Source organism: Pecten maximus, chromosome 11 (assembly GCF_902652985.1).
Source record: "Pecten maximus chromosome 11, xPecMax1.1, whole genome shotgun sequence".
In the NCBI taxonomy this organism is placed as follows: Eukaryota; Metazoa; Mollusca; class Bivalvia; order Pectinida; family Pectinidae; genus Pecten; species Pecten maximus.
The window spans coordinates 35,903,098-35,923,865 of NC_047025.1; the positions used below are offsets into that span (position 1 = coordinate 35,903,098).

Genomic DNA, 20,768 nt, shown 5'->3' on the forward strand with positions numbered 1-20,768 from the left:
TTCTCTGATTATGAAGTGAAGATAGCAACAATACGACGACTTTAATATGAACAACAACGAGATAACAATTATACATTTCAACGATGTATATAACATTGAACCCCAAAAGGATGAACCCCAGGGAGGGGCAGCAAGGCTGGCAGCTTATGTACGCAAGTGTGAGGCACAACATCTGAATCCCCTTGTCATATTTAGCGGAGATGTTTTGAACCCGTCACTATGTAAGTAAAATGAATGTTTTGGTTCAAATTCCTTCTATAGCTAGGGTACTGTACATATGTTGTATTATATGGAAAAACAACAACAAGAGGAATACATGAGAACAACACTACCATGCATATCAATGAGTATCATACACATCAAACATATTGCACAAGGAATTCATGAAATATACTTTCAACTGTATGATATCATGATCACTTCAACTCTTTACCCAAAACAAATGTTTTTTTTGTTATCAGTGTCATTCTCAGTGAAATCAGCTGACATTTGTGAATGTTAGGGAAGCAGGGAGGTTATAACTATCAGGAAATTAGATATCAAGCTATGGGCTGTAATAATGGCTGGATATCAGATCCAGCTGTCTCTTAGAATTACTGTGTTTCCTACTGTTCACGAGTTATATCATGAAAACAGTTGGAGGCCTCACCTTAAAATAACCTACATAACCTATACACATAGAAAGATGAATATATTCATGGTACTAGTATATTAGCTCAAACTGGCTACAATACTTAAACTCTGAACTGATCAAATTGGGTTGATATTTTACTTCAAGTGATTAATTATTTTTGATTGCAGTAAGCATATTTATGAAGGGAGAACAAATGATTCCTGTTCTTAATGCCATAGGAGTTCACTGTGCCGTATATGGCAATCACGACTTTGGTAAGAGCTTTGCTATGAAATATTTTCTTTATACACTGTATTAATAAGTTTGTTTGCATAACTGCCCATGATTAGGATCTATTTTAATTCAGTAAGAGCGTGTCTTTATATTGACTATATACATGTATAATTTTATATATTACAAAGAAATTAAAAGAATTCATTACTTTTATTAAAGCTTCAGTCTCAGGTGACCTATTGCGATCGACTTTTGTCCGGTGTCGTCCAGCGTCCGTCGTAAACAATTTACATTTTCAAATTCTTCTCAATTACCAACAGTCCCAGAGACCTGATATTGAGCCTGTAGCATGCTGGGATGAAGGGCTATAAAGTTTGTTCAAATGGATGACCTTAACCTGCATTCAAGATCACAGAGGTCACATATGCTAAAAAAAATTTAACAACTTCTTAATAACTTAAAGGCCCAGAGATCCAATATTAGGTCTGTATTATGCTTGGATGACGGGCTTCCAAGTTTGTTCTAATGTTTGACCTTGACCTTCATTCAAGGTCACAGGGGTCAAATATGCTAAAATCTTTAAAGGACATCTTCTTGATAACCAAAAGGCCCATAGACCCAATATTAGGTCTGTAGCATGCTGGGATGAAGGGCTACAAAGTTTGTTTGAATGGATGACCTTGACCTTCATTCAAGGTCACAGGGGCCAAATATGCTAAAAAATATAAAAACTCAGGTGACCGTTAAATCCACTTGCGTCAATTACAGTTCATTTGAAATGTCAACAAGCTAGTAATTGTCCTTCAAATAAGCATGAACATCACCTCTGAAAAGTCCATGTATTGGTGCCAGGATTTATTACAGGATTGTTTACACTGCTCAGAAATAGAAAGTATTTGTTGTCACTAGTAATTAGCATTTAATTATTTTGTGGAGTTGGTGTTCACTGCATTGGTTATCATAACTAATCAGTGATATTTTGAGAAATTTTGTACTGGTATTGATCATTGATGTGTATGACTTTTACCTGTCCACCAGTCCGATGTTTGGGGGTGTCTTCAAATTGTTGCTTTTGGATTGGTAATAAAATCTAATGTACAATGTATGAGCAACTCAAGAGTTTGTGCTTAAGCTACCCCTATAGTCATTTGAAGCATAGAAATTGAAAAGAACACCAGTTTTTTTCTGGAATTGTGCTTAAACTAAGGGCCAAATTAATTTGAAAATGACCTCACTTATAAAATATCCAATGCAAATCCAGACCTTATTTCCATTTTTAAGTTGTTCTTCACCTGGAAGGACTTTTAATAAAGATATACTGCACAAATATTATATACAGTACATAAGCTTTATTTTGAAGACTAGTAGTTAAGATTTGAACATTTGAAGTTTGTATTTGTTTATGAACCACTTACAACTTGAATAACAGCATATTATTGTGAAAGTGCATCAAATAACATTCATTCAAATTTACATAAGGAATGTTTTGCAATGTTTGGTATTAATATTGCTTGATTTTCAAAGTACATCTTTTGAATTGATGGAGATGTCAGTGATTATATCTGTAAGAATCATCTGTAAAAACTGTCTGGTTAGAACATTACTTTTTAAATATTCATTTGTACCTTTGAATTATTTTACTGGTAAAATATGTATGTTACAAGAAATTAAACATGAAATTTAATACTGAAAAAAACATTTGCTTTTTAGCTCACCTGGCCCGAAGGGCCAGTGAGCTTATGGCATGGCGCAGCGTCCGTCGTCCGTCGTCCGTCCGTCAACTTTTCCTTTAAATCGCTACTAGTCCTAAACTACTCAGTGGATTTTGACCAAATTTGGTCTGAAGCATCCTTGGGTGAAGGGGAACCAATTTTGTATAAACGGTGGGTCTGGCCCCCCAGGGGCCTTAGGGGCGGGGCCCAATAGGGGAAATATAGCAAATTTTTTAAAATCCTTCTTCTTTTGTAGAAATGAAGGGATTTGATTCATATTTGGTCTGAAACATCCATGGGTGAAGGGGAACCAATTTTGTATAAACGGTGGGTCTGGCCCCCCAGGGGCCTTAGGGGCGGGGCCCAATAGGGGAAATATAGCAAATTCTTTAAAATCCTTCTTCTTCTGTAGAAATGAAGGGATTTGATTCATATTTGGTCTGAAGCATCCTTGGGTGAAGGGGAACCAATTTTGTATAAACAGTGGGTCTGGTCCCCCAGGGGCCTTAGGGGCGGGGCCCGATAGGGGAAATATAGCAAATTCTTTAAAATCCTTCTTCCTCTGTAGAAATGAAGGGATTTTATTCATATTTGGTTTGAAGCATCCTTGGGTGAAGGGGAACCAATTTTGTATAAACGGTGGGTCTGGCCCCCCAGGGGCTTGGGGGTGGGGCCCAATAGGGGAATATAGCATATTCTTTAAAATCCTTCTTCTTCTGCAGGAATAAAGGGATTTGATCCATGTTTGGTCTGAAGCATCCTTGGGTGAAGGGGAACCAATTTTGTATAAACGGTGGGTCTGGCCTCCCAGGGGCCTGAGGGGCGGGGCCCAATAGGGGAAATATAGCAAATTCTTTAAAATCTTTCTTCTTCTGTAGAAATGAAGGGATTTGATTCATATTTGATCTGAAGCATCCTTGGGTGAAGGGGAACCAATTTTGTATAAACGGTGGGTCTGGCCCCCCAGGGGCCTTAGGGGCGGGGCCCAATAGGGGAAATATAGCAAATTCTTTAAAATCCTTCTTCTTCTGTAGAAATGAAGGGATTTGATTCATATTTGGTCTGAAGCATCCTTGGGTGAAGGGGAACCAATTTTGTATAAAAGGTGGGTCTGGCCCCCCAGGGGCTTGGGGGTGGGGCCCAATAGGGGAATATAGCATATTCTTTAAAATCCTTCTTCTTCTGCAGGAATAAAGGGATATGATCCATGTTTGGTCTGAAGCATCCTTGGGTGAAGGGGAACCAATTTTGTATAAACGGTGGGTCTAGCCTCCCAGGGGCCTGAGGGGCGGGGCCCAATAGGGGAAATATAGCAAATTCTTTGAAATCCTTCTTCTTCTGTAGGAATAAAGGGATTTGATCCTTATTTGGTCTGAAACATCCTTGGGTGAAGGGGAACCAATTTTGTATAAACGGTGGATCTGGCCCCCCAGGGGCCTGGGGGGTGGGGCCCAATAGGGGAATATAGCATATTCTTTAAAATCCTTCTTCTGCAGGAATAAAGGGATTTGATCCATATTTGGTCTGAAACATCCTTGGGTGAAGGGAAACCAATTTTGTATAAACGGTTGGTCTGGCCCCAAGGGGCCTTAAGTGTGGGGCCCAATAGGGGAAATAGGGTTAATCCTTTAAATCGCTACTAGTCATAAAGTTATGAATGAATTAGAACCAAATTTGGTCAGGAACATCCTCGGGAGAAGGGGAACAGAGTTTGTATAAATTTTTACTCTGAACCCCCAGGGGCCTGAGGGGCGGGGCCAAATAGAGGAAATAGGGTTAATCATTTAAATCGCTACTAGTCATAAAGTTATGGATGAATTTTAACCAAATTTGGTCAGGAACAAGTTTGTATAAATTTTTACTCTGAACCCCAAGGGGCCTGAGGGGCGGGGCCAAATAGGGGAAATAGAGATAAAGTCTTTAAATCGCTACAAGTCATAAAGTTATGAATGAATTAGAACCATATTTGGTCAGGAACATCCTTGGGGGGAGGGGAACAGATCTAGAGTTTGTATAAATTTTACTCTGAACACCCAGGGGCCTGAGGGGCGGAGTCTAAGAGGCCCAAGGGTCTTTCCCCACCCTAAGGGACTTAGTTTCTTCACAATTAGGTTGTAAAAATAATCCATAGGGTCTTTCAGTCCCTTAGAGAGTATGTGTATGAACAAATTGAACATGAACATTATTTTGACATTTGGTCAAATCCAACAAGGTGAGTGATACAGGCCCCATGGGCCTCTTGTTTTTATCTACATTCCAGTTGTTTTACAAAACTCTAGGACAAACCAATAGAGTTTAATCAGATCATGTAAAAGAAAAATCCTAAGATCTCCATATTTTTTTTATGTTCCTGTCACATTTTGCCTGGATTGATACCAGACTCAGCATGACATACAGCCTCACACTAAGTGATGTTTAAATGTTGCATTTTCTTTAAGATTTTGGAGTTGACCATTTAGAAAATTTTAGAAGGCAGACTAACTTTCCATGGCTTATAAGCAATGTTACGGATAACCTCACAAAAGAGTCACTGGCTGAAGGGAAGGTTACTCACATGATGGAGTGGAATGGCTTTAAGGTACTGCAAGGCTAATGTTCCCTACTATACTGTATAGTATACTGTCTTCACTATTATTATGGATATTCCAGACTTGGAATCAACCCAAATCACAAAACTTACTAACCTGAATAATATTCACCTCACTCGACAAAGAAAACTACTAACTGATTTTTCCCAAAAGGAGAAATCAGCTTTCATCCAGATCCACCTATCCTGATTCTTTCCCCCGTGACGAAACTTATGCTTGAGATTTGATTGATATAAACGTTGTTTTGATATATACATGTACATGTATGTATAACATGCAAGTCTCTACTAATAACACTTTTCTATTATTGCATGCAAAACTAATGTTGTGTAGAGAAAGATTTTAGTCTGGTACACCGGCCACTCATGGTAATTTGTTCTAGTTAGGGTTTATAGGTCTGGTGGAGGAGGAATGGATCGACACACTGGCCACACTGGATCCTGAAGATGTTACCTTCGCAGATTTTGTCACGAGAGGAAAGGAGTTAGGGAATCAGCTAAAAGAGCAGGTTAGATGTAGATTATTCTGTAAGATTTGATGTTTAATATAAGGTTCTCTGCCGTTGTTTTTATGCCAACAAAATTTTGGATCACAGGAATGACCTTTTCTGACGAAACTTCACCTGCATGTTTGCCTTTAACACGACTTAGACAAGTTCCAAGATCAGAATGATAGGTCAGATGTCAATGTGTACTCTTATTGTAAATTTCACTTTGAGAATCCTTTATCAGCTGCTGTTTATTCTGACAAGTTTTAACGAAATTTCATAGGTAGATTTACTATTGAAAATAGAAGTATCAATATTGACCATTCTGAAATCAATGTCATACTTACTTAAAATATAACTGAACTGCCACTCCTTGTCGGCACTATATTGACTGCATTTTCCGATTTCAAGATAAAATTGCTGTTACAAATAACACAATGCCTCTGTCAGTACACTCTGCCATCATTCTAGTGGTTCAGGTTCATGACTATTAATAGGTATCATTAAATGCTTGTCTTGAACAGACAAGTTCAAGTATGAGTGTTTTACATGGATCGTCAAATACACCATGACAAGGTCACTATCACAATAAATATCTTTGTCAGGACATTTCTGAAACGGTGATTAGAGAGAGAGAGTGATTTCAAGAACTAAAAAATATTGACTGTGATATTACTGTACAACTTGACAGAATTTCTGTTTTTTTAGGTCACCTGAGACAAGGTCTCGATTGACCTTTAGCAATGGCCTTTCCTCCGATGTCATGGGTCAGGCGTCCGTCGTAAACAATTTACATTTTCGACTTCTTCTCCAAAAGTTCAATCAATTTGGCAGGAAGCTTCCATGGCTAACGGTCAAATAAAATTGTGAATTATATGGTCCCCACCATCAAGGGGTCTGAGGGGTAGGGCCAAAAAGGGTAAATTGACTAAAACTTCAAAAATCTTTTTTACTCTCAGATATGGTGGAGTCAAACAATCTTCATAGATGGAAGGGTCTTAGCTAGGTGCTTTACCAAAAAGGGGGTAAACTTTACTATAGTAAATATAGAGAAATCACAATTTTGACTCTGATTTGTTGGATTTCTATTGGAATTCATTCTAACTTGTTTAACATTATTAGCATGGGATGACAGTTTGATGGTATGCACATGTTTGCCCTGACTGACCCCCACAGGTCAATTAAATCAGCTTTAATACTTCAAAACTCAGGTGACCGTTAAGGCCCTTGGGCCTCTTGTTTTTTTTTTCTTTGCTAGATTTGTTTTGCGGTACAAATTTTCATTGATATGGCATCATATTAACCAATAGTAGTTGAGAATTCCAGCTTCATCTGTTGTATATATTTCCTTTGATCCTTATCAACCAAACAATGAATGTGTATATAAAATTTCATGTTTTACAGTATGTTTATATAGTGCAATGGTCACTGGTTTGTTTAGGGCGCAGACATTGTCATAGCTATGACACACATGAGATGGCCAAATGATCGTCGACTGGCAGAAGAATGTGATGTGATAGATTTGATCCTTGGAGGCCATGATCATGACTATAATGTAGAAATGGTAAATATGTTGAGTTTTTTTTATCTGAAAACTAACATTTCATTACCCTTATGAGTTGCACTTCTTCATTTTTCCCTCTCCTTGTTGTTATCATGGTAATCCCCCATTGTAATCTCCTCGATAATTTCTTTCTAAAGAATAGTTTTCCTGTCTTCTAGACTTTGCTACATTAAGCAAATAATTGTTGTTCATGTTAAAGTGACTATTCTGGGAAATAAACTTAGTCTAGATGCATTATCTGGTCTTCCAAAAGTTATATCGCAGCAGTGTGATATGGTTAAGTTTTGCTTATATTGTCCAGTTTTTACCACTTTAATTTGGGAAAATCCCTGCCTTTATATAGCACATATCTATTTTTGTAACTCACGTGGTGGTTCAAAAACTAGGCAGTGAAAAACACCAACAGAAACACACAGGTTTTCAGTCATGTCGGATTCTTCAAACGGTCAAAGCAGTAACATGGTACTTAAATACTTATTAACATGTCATATATAATGCATGTGTAGGATTTCTACCTATAGGCTGTTTCCATATTTGCATGAATTTGCATGTTGCATCGTCTAACGACACTGAGAGGATTCCCTAGAAAATATTATTTTTTAATTCTAGGGGTTAAATATTGCCAAAATTTCAATCGAGATCTTTCAAGGAAGTGTTTTCTTTGTTAATTTGCCATTTTTTGCCATCAAAATTATGACATATTTTCCTTGATTAGTCACTTTAAGAGAGCCAGACCTCTCCTAGCAACTACAGTTCTGAAAATATGTTTCCAATGCCAATTTTTTTTAATGTAAATATGGCTGTTAGCTCTCTTGCTTAACCCATCAGTCTAGAATTACAGTACTTTATACCTGGTGTTTATTGATCTTTTCTAAAGTTTTATACTAAAGAAATATAAATTGAGAAAATTATATCGATTCATTACTGTTTCTTTTTCAAGTTGTTGAAACATCTTGTCCTGTCTTTTTTCAGCATCAATTTATCAATCTAAAATCAATCTCAGTTAACTATTTTTCATAAGGATGAAAAAGATGAAACATTGATCAAGTCTTTCCAGGATTTCAAGATGTTGTGATGTGTTATCACGATACTTGGTGTTGTGCTTAGTGTTATCATGATAGATGGTGTTATATTTAGTGTTATCGTGATATATAGTATTATAATTAGTGTTATCAGGATATATGGTATTTTAATTAGTGTTATCAGGATATATGGTATTTTAATTAGTGTTATCATGATATATGGTGTTATAATTAGTGTTATCATGATATATGGTGTTATAATTAGTGTTATCATGATATATGGTGTTATAATTAGTGTTATCATGATAAATGGTGTTATAATTAGTGTTATGATATATGATGTTGTACTTAGTGTTATCATGATATATGGTGTTATAATTAGTGTTATCATGATATATGGTGTTATAATTAGTGTTATGATATATGGTGTTATAATTAGTGTTATCATAATACATGGTGTTATAATTAGTGTTATCATGATAGATGGTGTTATAATTAGTGTTATCATGATATATGGTGTTATAATTAGTGTTATCGTGATATGGTGTTATAATTAGTGTTATCATGATATATGGTGTTATAATTAGTGTTATCATGATATATGGTGTTATAATTAGGTTTATCATGATATATGGTGCTGTGCGTAGTGTTATCATGATATATGGTGTTATAATTAGTGTTATCATGATATATGGTGCTGTACTTAGTGTTATCATGATATATGGTGCTGTGCTTAGTGTTATCATGATATATGGTGTTATAATTAGTGTTATCATGATAAATGGTGTTATAATTAGTGTTATCATGATCCATGGTGTTATAATTAGTGTTATCATGATATATGTTGTTATAATTAGTGTTATCATGATATATGGTGTAGTACTTAGTGTTATCATGATAGATGGTGTTATAATTAGTGTTATCATGATATATGGTGTTATAATTAGTGTTATCATGATATATGGTGTTATAATTAGTGTTATCATGATATATGGTGTTATAATTAGTGTTATCATGATATATGGTGTTATAATTAGTGTTATCATGATATATGGTGTTATAATTAGTGTTATCATGATATATGGTGTTATAATTAGTGTTATCATGATATATGGTGTTATAATTAGTGTTATCATGATATATGGTGTTATAATTAGTGTTATCCTGATATATGGTGTTATAATTAGTGTTATCGTGATATGGTGTTATAATTAGTGTTATCATGATATATGGTGTTATAATTAGTGTTATCATGATATATGGTGTTATAATTAGTGTTATCATGATATATGGTGCTGTCCGTAGTGTTATCATGATATATGGTGCTGTACTTAGTGTTATCATGATATATGGTGCTGTGCTTAGTGTTATCATGATATATGGTGTTATAATTAATGTTATCATGATAAATGGTGTTATAATTAGTGTTATCATGATATATGGTGTTATGATTAGTGTTATCATGATATATGGTGTTATAATTAGTGTTATCCTGATATATGGTGTTATAATTAGTGTTATCATGATATATGGTGTTATAATTAGTGTTATCATGATATATGGTGCTGTGCTTAGTGTTATCATGATATATGGTGCTGTGCTTAGTGTTATCATGATATATGGTGTTATAATTAGTATTATGATATATGGTGTTATAATTAGTGTTATCATGATATATGGTGTTATAATTAGTGTTATCATGATATATGGTGTTATAATGAGTGTTATCATGATAAATGGTGTTATAGTTAGTGTTATCATGATATATGATGTTATAATTAGTGTTATCATGATATATGGTGTTATAATTAGTGTTATCATGATACATGGTGTTATAATTAGTGTTATCATGATATATGGTGTTATAATTAGTGTTATCATGATATATGGTATTTTGATTAATGAATTGCTATACTTAGAAGCATTTTTTATTTCAGGTTAATGGAAAGTATGTAGTGAAAAGTGGAACAGACTTTAGGAACCTGAGTAAGATTACGATAGGAAAGGACGAATCTGGCCTTAACCTGGATATCAAAAGGGTTGACCTTGACTCTAGTTGGGAAGAGAACCAAGAGGTCAAGGACATTGTTGGGAAGCTGTTAGGTATGAATTAATAGCATTACATGTCATATGTAAGAGTTCGGCTGTTTAGATCAAAATTTTCGGGCGCGCTGGCCAGGCAAACTCTTACAAGGATTGAGACATCCGTGTCCACGAAACAACCCCATGTTTGATTATTTTTCTCACATGCACATCAATAAACGAATATGTAATTTGTCTGCAACTCCCAACAATCTGGCTTCTCCTCAAATCTGTCACTGTGTTTTGGATCTGTAACCAGCCCCCAACACTCCGGCATCCCCTCAACTCTACCAATGTGTTTGAGATCTGTAACCAGCCCCCAACACTCTGGCATCCCCTCAACTCTACCAATGTGTTTGAGATCTGTAACCAGCCCCCAACACTCCGGCATCCCCTCAACTCTACCAATGTGTTGGAGATCTGTAACCAGCCCCTAACAATCCCCAGTGTGTTTGAGATCTGTAACCAGCCCCCAACACTCCGGCATCCCCTCAACTCCACCAGTGTGTTGGAGATCTGTAACCAGCCCCTAACAATCCAACAGTGTGTTTGAGATCTGTAACCAGCCCCTAACAATCCACCAGTGTGTTTGAGATCTGTAACCAGCCCCTAACAATCCACCAGTGTGTTGGAGATATGTAACCAGCCCCTAACAATCCATCAGTGTGTTGGAGATCTGTAACCAGCCCCTAACAATCCACCAGTGTATTTGAGATCTGTAACCAGCCCCTAACAATCCACCAGTGTTTGAGATCTGTAACCAGCCCCTAACAATCCACCAGTGTGTTTGAGATCTGTAACCAGCCCCTAACAATCCCCCAGTGTGTTTGAGATCTGTAACCAGTCCCTAACAATCCACCAGTGTGTTGGAAATCTGTAACCAGCCCCTAACAATCCCCCAGTGTGTTTGAGATCTGTAACCAGCCCCTAACAATCCACCAGTGTGTTTGAGATCTGTAACCAGCCCCTAACAATCCATCAGTGTGTTTGAGATCTGTAACCAGCCCCCAACAATCCACCAGTGTGTTTGAGATCTGTAACTAGCCCCTAACAATCCATCAGTGTGTTGGAGATCTGTAACCAGCCCCTAACAATCCACCAGTGTGTTTGAGATCTGTAACCAGCCCCCAACAATCCACCAGTGTGTTTGAGATCTGTAACCAGCCACTAACAATCCACCAGTGTGTTTGAGATCTGTAACCAGCCCCTAACAATCCATCAGTGTGTTGGAGATCTGTAACCAGCCCTTAACAATCCACCAGTGTGTTGGAGATATGTAACCAGCCCCTAACAATCCATCAGTGTGTTGGAGATCTGTAACCAGCCCCTAACAATCCAGCAGTGTGTTTGAAATCTGTAACCAGCCCCTAACAATCCACCAGTGTGTTGGAGATCTGTAACCAGCCCCTAACAATCCATCAGTGTGTTTGAGATCTGTAACCGGCCCCTAACAATACACCAGTGTGTTTGAGATCTGTAACCAGCCCCTAACAATCCACCAGTGTGTTTGAGATCTGTAACCAGCCCCTAACAATCCACCAGTGTGTTTGAGATCTGTAACCAGCCCCTAACAATCCACCAGTGTGTTGGAGATCTGTAACCAGCCCCTAACAATCCACCAGTGTGTTGGAGATATGTAACCAGCCCCTAACAATCCACCAGTGTGTTTGAGATCTGTAACCAGCCACTAACAATCCAGCAGTGTGTTTGAAATCTGTAACCAGCCCCTAACAATCCATCAGTGTGTTTGAGATCTGTAACCAGCCCCTAACAATCCACCAGTGTGTTGGAGATATGTAACCAGCCCCTAACAATCCACCAGTGTGTTTGAGATCTGTAACCAGCCCCTAACAATCCAGCAGTGTGTTTGAAATCTGTAATCTGTGTGTAAATGTCACTGTAATTGATCTGCTGCAGTGTTCTGTCCTGTTTAACTTGAAGTGAAGGTAGTAGAACAAAATTTTACTTCAGTAATAACATCTGATTGTATTCCAATCTTTATTCTCTTTATCTTTTGAATTTCTACTAGTAATTAGATTATGTGATGGGTCTATGCTTATGGAACTGTAGATGTGGCTCCTACCTGATAATAAGAACCAGACAGGGTCAGTATCAGATATTAGCCCATTGCTTATATTTACCAGCATTCTGTAGATTAAATCTTTGGGTTTATCATAGGGTAAAATAAAGGATAAAGAAATCTTTCTTATGTTTCAGGACAAGTTGAGAGCAAAATGGATGAACATTTAGGGGAAATGGCAGTTGAAATGGATGGCAGATTTTCCTCTATACGAAGCAGTGAAACAAACTTAGGTAAAATTTATAAAATATCAAAATATAAAATATCTTTTAATTGTATCTCAGACAGGAATTGTTAATCCACTGTGACATGAGGCTGAGGTCATGATGCTGGGGACCTCAATGTTATCACTTATAATATGGTTGTCTGTCATGAGGCTGGGGACGTCACTGTTATCACTTATAATATGGTTGTCTGTCACGAGGCTGGGGACGTCACTGTTATCACTTATAATATGGTTGTCTGTAATGATGCTGGGGACCTCAATGTTATCACTTATAATATGGTTGTCTGTCACCAGGCTGGGGATATCACTGTTATCACTTATAATATGGTTGTCTGTCACGAGGCTGGGGATGTCACTGTTATCACTTATAATATGGTTGTCTGTCACCAGGCTGGGACGTCACTGTTATCACTTATAATATGGTTGTCTGTCATGAGGCTGGGGACATCACTGTTATCACTTATAATATGGTTGTCTGTCATGATGTTGGGGACGTCACTGTTATCACTTATAATATGGTTGTCTGTCATGAGGCTGGGGACGTCACTGTTATCACTTATAATATGGTTGTCTGTCACGAGGCTGGGGACGTCACTGTTATCACTTATAATATGGTTGTCTGTCAGGAGGCTGGGATCACTGTTATCACTTATAATATGGTTGTCTGTCACGAGGCTGGGGACGTCACTGTTATCACTTATAATATGGTTGTCTGTCACGAGGCTGGGGACGTCACTGTTATCACTTATAATATGGTTGTCTGTCATGAGGCTGGGGACGTCACTGTTATCACTTATAATATGGTTGTCTGTCAGGAGGCTGGGGACGTCACTGTTATCACTAATAATATGGTTGTCTGTCACGAGGCTGGGGACGTCACTGTTATCACTTATAATATTGTTGTCTGTCACGAGGCTGGGGACGTCACTGTTATCACTTATAATATGGTTGTCTGTCACGAGGCTGGGGACGTCACTGTTATCACTTATAATATGGTTGTCTGTCAGGAGGCTGGGATCACTGTTATCACTTATAATATGGTTGTCTGTCACGAGGCTGGGGACGTCACTGTTATCACTTATAATATGGTTGTCTGTCACGAGGCTGGGGACGTCACTGTTATCACTTATAATATGGTTGTCTGTCAGGAGGCTGGGGACGTCACTGTTATCACTTATAATATGGTTGTCTGTCACGAGGCTGGGGACGTCACTGTTATCACTTATAATATTGTTGTCTGTCAGGAGGCTGGGGACGTCACTGTTATCACTTATAATATGGTTGTCTGTCACGAGGCTGGGGACGTCACTGTTATCACTTATAATATGGTTGTCTGTCACGAGGCTGGGGACATCACTGTTATCACTTATAATATGGTTGTCTGTCACGAGGCTGGGGACGTCACTGTTATCGCTTATAATATGGTTGTCTGTCACCAGGCTGGGGACGTCACTGTTATCACTTTTAATATGGTTGTCTGTCACGAGGCTGGGGACGTCACTGTTATCACTTATAATATGGTTGTCTGTCAGGAGGCTGGGATCACTGTTATCACTTATAATATGGTTGTCTGTCACGAGGCTGGGGACGTCACTGTTATCACTTATAATATGGTTGTCTGTCACGAGGCTGGGGACGTCACTGTTATCACTTATAATATGGTTGTCTGTCAGGAGGCTGGGGACGTCACTGTTATCACTAATAATATGGTTGTCTGTCACGAGGCTGGGGACGTCACTGTTATCACTTATAATATTGTTGTCTGTCACGAGGCTGGGGACGTCACTGTTATCACTTATAATATGGTTGTCTGTCACGAGGCTGGGGACGTCACTGTTATCACTTATAATATGGTTGTCTGTCAGGAGGCTGGGATCACTGTTATCACTTATAATATGGTTGTCTGTCACGAGGCTGGGGACGTCACTGTTATCACTTATAATATGGTTGTCTGTCACGAGGCTGGGGACGTCACTGTTATCACTTATAATATGGTTGTCTGTCAGGAGGCTGGGGACGTCACTGTTATCACTAATAATATGGTTGTCTGTCACGAGGCTGGGGACGTCACTGTTATCACTTATAATATTGTTGTCTGTCACGAGGCTGGGGACGTCACTGTTATCACTTATAATATGGTTGTCTGTCACGAGGCTGGGGACGTCACTGTTATCACTTATAATATGGTTGTCTGTCACGAGGCTGGGGACGTCACTGTTATCACTTATAATATGGTTGTCTGTCACGAGGCTGGGGACGTCACTGTTATCACTTATAATATGGTTGTCTGTCACGAGGCTGGGGACGTCACTGTTATCACTTATAATATGGTTGTCTGTCACGAGGCTGGGGACGTCACTGTTATCACTTATAATATGGTTGTCTGTCATGAGGCTGGGGACGTCACTGTTATCACTTATAATATGGTTGTCTGTCACGAGGCTGGGGACGTCACTGTTATCACTTATAATATGGTTGTCTGTCACGAGGCTGGGGACGTCACTGTTATCACTTATAATATGGTTGTCTGTCACGAGGCTGGGGACGTCACTGTTATCACTTATAATATGGTTGTCTGTCACGAGGCTGGGGACGTCACTGTTATCACTTATAATATGGTTGTCTGTCACGAGGCTGGGGACGTCACTGTTATCACTTATAATATGGTTGTCTGTCACGAGGCTGGGGACGTCACTGTTATCACTTATAATATGGTTGTCTGTCACGAGGCTGGGGACATCACTGTTATCACTTATAATATGGTTGTCTGTCACGAGGCTGGGGACGTCACTGTTATCACTTATAATATTGTTGTCTGTCACGAGGCTGGGGACGTCACTGTTATCACTTATAATATGGTTGTCTGTCACGAGGCTGGGGACGTCACTGTTATCACTTATAATATGGTTGTCTGTCACGAGGCTGGGGACGTCACTGTTATCACTTATAATATGGTTGTCTGTCAGGAGGCTGGGATCACTGTTATCACTTATAATATGGTTGTCTGTCACGAGGCTGGTGACGTCACTGTTATCACTTATAATATGGTTGTCTGTCATGAGGCTGGGGACGTCACTGTTATCACTTATAATATGGTTGTCTGTCACGAGGCTGGGACGTCACTGTTATCACTTATAATATGGTTGTCTGTCACGAGGCTGGGGACGTCACTGTTATCACTTATAATATTGTTGTCTGTCACGAGGCTGGGGACGTCACTGTTATCACTTATAATATGGTTGTCTGTCAGGAGGCTGGGGACGTCACTGTTATCACTTATAATATGGTTGTCTGTCACGAGGCTGGGAACATCACTGTTATCACTTATAATATGGTTGTCTGTCACGAGGCTGGGGACGTCACTGTTATCACTTATAATATGGTTGTCTGTCACGAGGCTGGGGACGTCACTGTTATCACTTATAATATGGTTGTCTGTCACGAGGCTGGGAACATCACTGTTATCACTTATAATATGGTTGTCTGTCATGAGGCTGGGGACGTCACTGTTATCACTTATAATATTGTTGTCTGTCACAATATCCATATTTCTCTTACCTGCTTTCAGGGTCAATATCCATATTTCTCTGACCTGCTTTCAGGGTCAATTTTCATATTTCTCTGACCTGCTTTCAGGGTCAATATCCATATTTCTCTGACCTGCTTTCAGAGTCAGTATCCATATTTCTCTGACCTGCTTTTAGGGTATACATGTATATCCATTTTTCTCTGACCTGCTTTCAGGGTCAGTATCCATATTTCTCTGACCTGCTTTTAGGGTATACATGTATATCCATGTTTCTCTGACCTGCTTTCAGGGTCAATATCCATATTTCTCTGACCTGCTTTTAGGGTATACATGTATATCCATATTTCTCTGACCTGCTTTCAGGGTCAATATCCATATTTCTCTGACCTGCTTTTAGGGTATACATGTATATCCATATTTCTCTGACCTGCTTTCAGGGTCAGTATCCATATTTCTCTGACCTGCTTTTAGGGTATACATGTATATCCATGTTTCTCTGACCTGCTTTCAGGGTCAGTATCCATATTTCTCTGACCTGCTTTTAGGGTATACATGTATATCCATATTTCTCTTACCTGCTTTCAGGGTCAATATCCATATTTCTCTGACCTGCTTTCAGGGTCAATTTTCATATTTCTCTGACCTGCTTTCAGGGTCAATATCCATATTTCTCTGACCTGCTTTCAGAGTCAGTATCCATATTTCTCTGACCTGCTTTTAGGGTATACATGTATATCCATTTTTCTCTGACCTGCTTTCAGGGTCAGTATCCATATTTCTCTGACCTGCTTTTAGGGTATACATGTATATCCATGTTTCTCTGACCTGCTTTCAGGGTCAATATCCATATTTCTCTGACCTGCTTTTAGGGTATACATGTATATCCATATTTCTCTGACCTGCTTTCAGGGTCAATATCCATATTTCTCTGACCTGCTTTTAGGGTATACATGTATATCCATATTTCTCTGACCTGCTTTCAGGGTCAGTATCCATATTTCTCTGACCTGCTTTTAGGGTATACATGTATATCCATGTTTCTCTGACCTGCTTTCAGGGTCAGTATCCATATTTCTCTGACCTGCTTTTAGGGTATACATGTATATCCATATTTCTCTGACCTGCTTTCAGGGTCAATATCCATATTTCTCTGACCTGCTTTCAGGGTCAATTTTCATATTTCTCTGACCTGCTTTCAGGGTCAATATCCATATTTCTCTGACCTGCTTTCAGGGTCAATATCCATATTTCTCTGACCTGCTTTTAGGGTATACATGTATATCCATTTTTCTCTGACCTGCTTTCAGGGTCAGTATCCATATTTCTCTGACCTGCTTTTAGGGTATACATGTATATCCATGTTTCTCTGACCTGCTTTCAGGGTCAATATCCATATTTCTCTGACCTGCTTTTAGGGTATACATGTATATCCATATTTCTCTGACCTGCTTTCAGGGTCAATATCCATATTTCTCTGACCTGCTTTTAGGGTATACATGTATATCCATATTTCTCTGACCTGCTTTCAGGGTCAGTATCCATATTTCTCTGACCTGCTTTTAGGGTATACATGTATATCCATGTTTCTCTGACCTGCTTTCAGGGTCAGTATCCATATTTCTCTGACCTGATTTCAGCATGCACTCTTCCTTGATCTCAGGTTCTATATTTCAGTTTGTTATGATGAATACTCACATTAGCATATATAGATATCATTACGTTCTTCTTTCTAGGTAATCTGGTGACTGATGTCATGCTAGAGATATCAAAAGCAGACGTGGCATTGTTGAACTCAGGAACTTTCCGTTCAGACAGAATTCATGATAAGGGTGAATTCAAATTGAGAGACCTGCTTACAATTCTTCCACTAGTAGATCCTTTGATTGTGTTAAAAGTCACAGGTAATCACTGTTAATAAAATTTTGCTATTTATATGTGGTAACTTCATATGCAAGATATATATATTTTATACATAAAATGAGTACATTTGCATTACTGAATCATTTGCTGTTCTTTATACTTAGTACCTTTTGTACATGTAATTGATATTTGAAAATAAAAATCAGGTGAGTGTATGCCTTTGAGATTATTTTGTTGTAAGGAACTATAAATTCCTTTTAGGAAAGCAGATACTGCAAGCTTTAGAGAATGGTGTTTCTCAGTATCCAAAGCTGGAAGGGAGGTTTCCCCAGGTGTCTGGTATGTCATATGGATTTGACCCCAGTAAGCCTAGTGGTAGCAGGGTGGACCCAGCCCTGGTCAAAGTACAGGAGGATTATCTAGTCCTGGATAAGGTAATGTAATGTTCAGACATTTGGAAATCTAATGATATCAGTAGCTGCAATAATGTTTTTTCATTATCAAATTTGTACAAGTTACGTACTACATGTATTTTATAAATTATGTGGGCACCTGTTAAAATTTATATTATGGTACTTCATCATGATTATAGAATACATCATATTTCATGAAACTGTCTACAAATAGTGATTGTATCAATTACCTGCTTGATTTGATTTTAAGTCAGATATGAAAGTTGATCATATTTTATTTCTGTAAAAGGCCATTTTAAATCAAGAACACCTATACTGAATGCTGTATCTGTCTCTTTATAAGTTGGCTGTGTGGGTGACACATCCACTTCTGTCTTTTAGGTTTACAGTTTGTGTACCAAAGAATATATCGCTATGGGTAAAGATGGATATGAAGTTTTCAAGAATTGTGACATCCTTGTAAGTTTACGGAAATTGTTTCTATGATTTGTAATACATAAACATTATCTATGTCAAAATGTCATTAATTCATACCAGGATAAGCTGGAAAGGCTAAGCCGATACTTGATATTATTTATGAAGTTTTCTAGAATATATGTACCTTTCAACAAATTTTCTGATAAATAAAATATAACACATACTGGGGAAATAAATTACTTAAATAAATAAAACATAAAGATTACAAAAAAAAAAAAAAATAAAAAATAAAGATAGCAAAACAAAAATCCAATGTGACTAGGAATATGATGTTAATCCATAGATGTATCACTATTATCTTGTGGTGGTTTGGTTACATGCAATTAATATTTTTAAACATATGGATTGGTCTATTTGTGATATTTATTTACTGATCAAATAGTAAAAAAACATTAAAAAGATATAATGGTAAAATAGAGGGGAGGGGAAGATAGTGTTTAAATCCAGAGTAAAAAAGTTTCTCAATAAAGTTTTCATCAGAATTTTGATGTGAACAAAATAATGTTGCATACAACTTCCTGATAACAGCATTATTTTTCTATGCATACCAGGTAACATCAGAGCAGTGCTGCACATTGAGTACTGCTGTACGAAATCACTTCGAGTCCATCCTCATCAAACAGGGACGCAAAACTTGTAAATCAGGACATAGACAAAGTCTTGTCAGCCTTGTTAGGTAAGTCTGTCCTCATCAAACAGGAACGCAAAACTTGTAACTTGGGACATAGACAAAGTCTTGTCAGCCTTGTTAGGTAAGTCCATCCTCATCAAACAGGAACGCAAAACTTGTAACTCGGGACATAGACAAAGTCTTGTCAGCCTTGTTAGGTAAGTCTATTCTCATCAAACTGGGACATCAAACTTGTAACTCGGGACATAGACAAAGTCTTGTCAGCCTTGTTAGGTAAGTCTATCCTCATCAAACTGGGACATCAAACTTGTAACTCGGGACATAGACAAAGTCTTGGCAGCCTTGTTAGGTAAGTCTATCCTCATCAAACTGGGACATCAAACTTGTAACTCGGGACATAGACAAAGTCTTGTCAGCCTTGTTAGGTAAGTCTATCCTCATCAAACTGGGACATCAAACTTGTAACTTGGGACATAGACAAAGTCTTGTCAGCCATCTTATGTAAGTCTATCCTCATCAAACTGGGACATCAAACTTGTAACTTGGAACATAGACAAAGTCTTGTCAGCCTTGTTAGATAAGTCTATCCTCATCAAACTGGGACATCAAACTTGTAACTTGGGACATAGACAAAGTCTTGTCAGCCTTGTTAGGTAAGTCTATCCTCATCAAACTGGGACATCAAACTCGTAACTTGGGACATAGACAAAGTCTTGTCAGCCTTGTTAGGTAAGTCCAACCTGCCTTGGAAGTTACAAGTCCAGTACAGGGTCTGAGTCTATGTTATCAAGTATGTCCCAGATACAAGTTAGGCCGGCTACAAGAGGCTGAGAGATGTTTTTGTGATGATAGAAGTAAGACTTTTGTTTTGATGCTACAGGAAGAAAAGTTTGGTCCATCAGAAGAGTCAGTCAATGGAGTGTGTAAACTTGTCTAGCCGCCTGGTACGTCAGGTTAGCGTCCACGAGATCGAGACGGAGCAGTGTCTTCTGGCTCCAAGGGTCGAGAGACGCATCTTCACTTACGATGATGAGGTGACTTAGCAAATATTATGGCTATAACACAATTGCTGGAGAAATTTTTTATTTATTTATTCTTTGAAAATCATTGCTGAAAGGAATGAATAAATAAAAATTTAGACTTTGGTACCCAGTACTAGTCCATACAACAACTGTACACAATTTTTGGTGATTCTTGAATGCATGGAAGTTTAACCCTGAAATATTTTTGGTAGAATTAGTATTTTATAC

General features: G+C 38.1%; 1 protein-coding gene across 1 annotated transcript in view; it reads left to right on the top strand.

Annotated features, from left to right (window-relative positions):
* LOC117337034 (snake venom 5'-nucleotidase-like) overlaps positions 1-20,768 on the top strand; it is a 29,123-nt gene continuing 8,355 nt past the window's right edge. The window contains exons 1-12 of the mRNA XM_033897785.1: positions 1-221; positions 802-888; positions 4,998-5,137; positions 5,530-5,655; positions 7,076-7,198; positions 10,158-10,323; positions 12,520-12,615; positions 17,871-18,038; positions 18,259-18,431; positions 18,792-18,869; positions 19,439-19,563; positions 20,399-20,552. Coding sequence (XP_033753676.1) covers positions 47-221; positions 802-888; positions 4,998-5,137; positions 5,530-5,655; positions 7,076-7,198; positions 10,158-10,323; positions 12,520-12,615; positions 17,871-18,038; positions 18,259-18,431; positions 18,792-18,869; positions 19,439-19,563; positions 20,399-20,552 — 1,611 coding nt within the window. The 5' untranslated portion in view covers positions 1-46. The remainder of the gene's footprint in view (positions 222-801; positions 889-4,997; positions 5,138-5,529; positions 5,656-7,075; positions 7,199-10,157; positions 10,324-12,519; positions 12,616-17,870; positions 18,039-18,258; positions 18,432-18,791; positions 18,870-19,438; positions 19,564-20,398; positions 20,553-20,768) is intronic.